The sequence below is a fragment of the Myodes glareolus genome, chromosome 4, assembly GCF_982192425.1.
Source record: "Myodes glareolus chromosome 4, mMyoGla1.1, whole genome shotgun sequence".
In the NCBI taxonomy this organism is placed as follows: domain Eukaryota; kingdom Metazoa; phylum Chordata; class Mammalia; order Rodentia; family Cricetidae; genus Myodes; species Myodes glareolus.
The window spans coordinates 87208246-87211457 of NC_142029.1; the positions used below are offsets into that span (position 1 = coordinate 87208246).

Below are 3212 nucleotides of genomic sequence, written 5' to 3' on the forward strand. Positions count from 1 at the left end.
AAGTTTTGCAAGACTCATATTTCCTCTATTGTGATACAGAAGATCTAAGGTTAGTTTTCATAGTAGTGTCCATATCTATCTCAGTATACTATGTTTAACATTTTAAATGTCCCTAATAATTCTACTACTTCTATTACTTGAAAGTATTGAAAATTCAAAAAATACAATAAATATTAAGAACAATAAATAGAATAAATTACACTGCTGAAGTATTGTAATTGAATACAAACTTTCTCTGAATCCAAACAACAGGCTCCCAACATATATTTATAGTCAAATCTTATATTTATAGTCAAAATCTGGTCAGAATTTTCTCAGGGCAACTATAACATCATTGTTCCTCAAACTATTGATTAAGGACTTCATCGTGAGTGAGAACCACACCAATGGGCTCACCAGTGGGTACAGAACTGGATAATATCTCCCAGTCACTCAGAATACCACATTTGTATGTGTATACTGACTGCTTGCATGTCCTCCACAGCATGTATTTTAAGATGTTTGTCCACTTATTAAATGGTATTAAATGGTCTTTAATGGTTGATATATCACTCTGTTAATTATATAATCTGTGTATTCTTAATTCAGTGCCTATCCTACAAATATTATTCCAGTCTGATTGACCTAAGGTATTTTATTGATACAAAGTATTCACTTAAATTAAGTTTATCTTTTTTCTTCTAGGTTTAATGTTTTCTAAATTAAGAATCTTAGCTTGCCCAAACATATTTCCTAAAGATTTAGAATTCAAGTTTTTGGGTATGCTTTTGGACCATTTATGAGCAATCAACTTTTGTACATGGATTTCTTCATGGATATTTCTGATTTTAGAAGAAATTATTTTAAATATCTTCTTTGTCCAATGAAATTAAAATCATGATTTGTTGTAAATGTATAAAATACCTACTTGAAAATCTCTTTCTGACCCCTCTATTCCATCCTATGAGTATGTGTACTTTTACAATAAAAACAATCTGTTGTGACTATCATATTACACCAAGTTAATAAAATTTTTGTATAACTGTAACACTAAGTTCTACTTAGAATAAGAATCCAAAAAAATTGATCACAGTTGCAAGTCATGTGCTACAATAATTGTGGGGGCTCAATCAGTATGGAAAACCTCAGATCAAAAGAGAAAAATCTGACATTAAAAGAGATGTGGAAGGATTAGGTGGAGATTTAGACTAAGAGCAGTTCTAAAATGATCATAGGATTATTGGAAGGATCATAGGAGATCTCCAAAGAAGCATTTCCTATTACAGTGGGATCACTCTGGGAAGAAATTGCTCAGCCTTAGTACATAACAAAAAATGAACTATTATGCTTGAGTAAGACTGTGTGTGTACTCTGATGCATGTGAGCTATAACAAAGGGTGTACTAGAGAATATGTGAAGGAGCCTTGAATGAAGATTTACAGCCAGCCATGCTACTCAAATTTGCATCAGAAAGTTATTTAACAATTTAATCAAGTTAAAATATTTATTATATTTTATTATCACTTTTGTTAGTAAATTCTTGCTGTACTATCCAAATAAGATAAATTATTTCTATGGGTACTTCCTTATCTCACATATACTTAAATCTTAAAAAGATATGGGAGAATTATTGAAATAATAGTATAATAATATGGTATAGCCTCTTTGCTAATATGATTGTTGTGAAATCAAGCTGTTAGAATATCAATAATAATTTGAAATGCCATAGTAATATATGTTAAAACTACTTTGGTACAAACAAAATATCTTCATAAAATTACAGAAACATTTTAAGATTCTTTAAATTTAAATTTTATTTCTTTATTTTATTTTATTTTATTTGTAGTTAGGACATGAATCTGCTAAGTACTAAATCAAAACTTTCTTTAGTGCTATTTTGACATCCTTATTCCTCAAACTGTAGATCAGAGGGTTGAGCATGGGAACCACATTAGTGTAGAAAACAGAAGAAACTTTTCCCTGCTCCTCAGAATGATTAAGGTACATGAATGCGCCTGATCCAAAAAACAAAGAAATTGCCATGATGTGAGAGCTACAGGTACTGAAGGCTTTTGATCTTCCTTGCGTGGATTTGATGTTTAAGATGCTGGCCAGGATGAAAACGTAGGAAATGAGAATGGTAAGGCTGGGGACTGTGATGTTAATACCCACAACTATGAGAACTACGACCTCATTGACATAGGTGCTGGTGCAAGAGAGTTGAAGGAGGGGCAGAATGTCACACAAGTAATGGTTGATGACGTTGGCATTGCAGAAGCTCAGTCTGAGCATGCAGCCTGTGTGGGCAGAGGCTCCGACAAATGCCATCCCATAGGAAGCAAAAGATAGCATATAACAGACCTGAGGGGACATGGTGACCTTATACAGCAGTGGATTACATATGGCTAAATAGCGATCGTAGGCCATTGAGGTCAACATGTAGCATTCAGAGATGACAAAAAAGAGAAAGAGAAACAGCTGAGTCATGCATCCTACGTAAGAGATGGTATTCTTCTCACAGACAAAGTTCATCAGCATTTTGGGACTGAAGACAGAAGAGTAACAGAGATCAATGAAGGAGAGGTTAAAGAGGAAATAGTACATGGGGGTGTGCAGGTGAGGATTGAAGCCAATCAGGGTGATCAAGCCAAAGTTTCCCACCACGGTGACAGTGTAGATCATTAGAAACAGGAAAAAAAGGGGCAGTTGGAGTTCTGGACGGTCTGTCAAACCAGCAAGAACAAACTCAGTCACCAAGGAGCCATTTTTTCCAAACATCATGCTTATCATTGAAAATCTGGAGAGACAGAAAAAAATTTCATTGGAAGACTTCCTTGTGATCTGTTTCCCAGCCTTAATTCATCCAAAATGACTGGGATAGTTTAAATTCTCTTTTGTTTTGCAGCATCCACATGTACTGTCTCACCCTACCACTTTTTGGATCAGTATCACTTTATCTACATAAGTTATTTCTCTCATTATTGGTAGATGGAAGACACAACGACCAAATAAAACCTGCTGGAAAACTTAATGGAGTTATCTTTAAAGTTCTTTCATTTCCCCTTTCCTATTCCTGCTTAAATGACTTTCCAAAAACCTCACTTCTTCAGTGGTGACCAGGAAAACAAAATTGATGTAGATGAATGAATGTGTACTGGTCTATTGAACTTCCAGATGTCTTGCCTCAAGTATCTAAGGAGTCAGTCATTGGTAATAGTCATGGGAGCTATCTG

At 34.4% G+C, this 3212-nt stretch overlaps 1 protein-coding gene across 1 annotated transcript; it reads right to left on the reverse strand.

Annotated features, from left to right (window-relative positions):
* Window positions 1-1848: 1848 nt before the first annotated feature.
* On the reverse strand, window positions 1849-2769 carry LOC125388710 (olfactory receptor 8B3-like). The gene has a single exon (XM_048416995.3). The coding sequence runs from the start codon at window positions 2767-2769 to the stop codon at window positions 1849-1851; it is 921 nt and encodes a 306-aa protein (XP_048272952.3).
* Window positions 2770-3212: the final 443 nt, after the last annotated feature.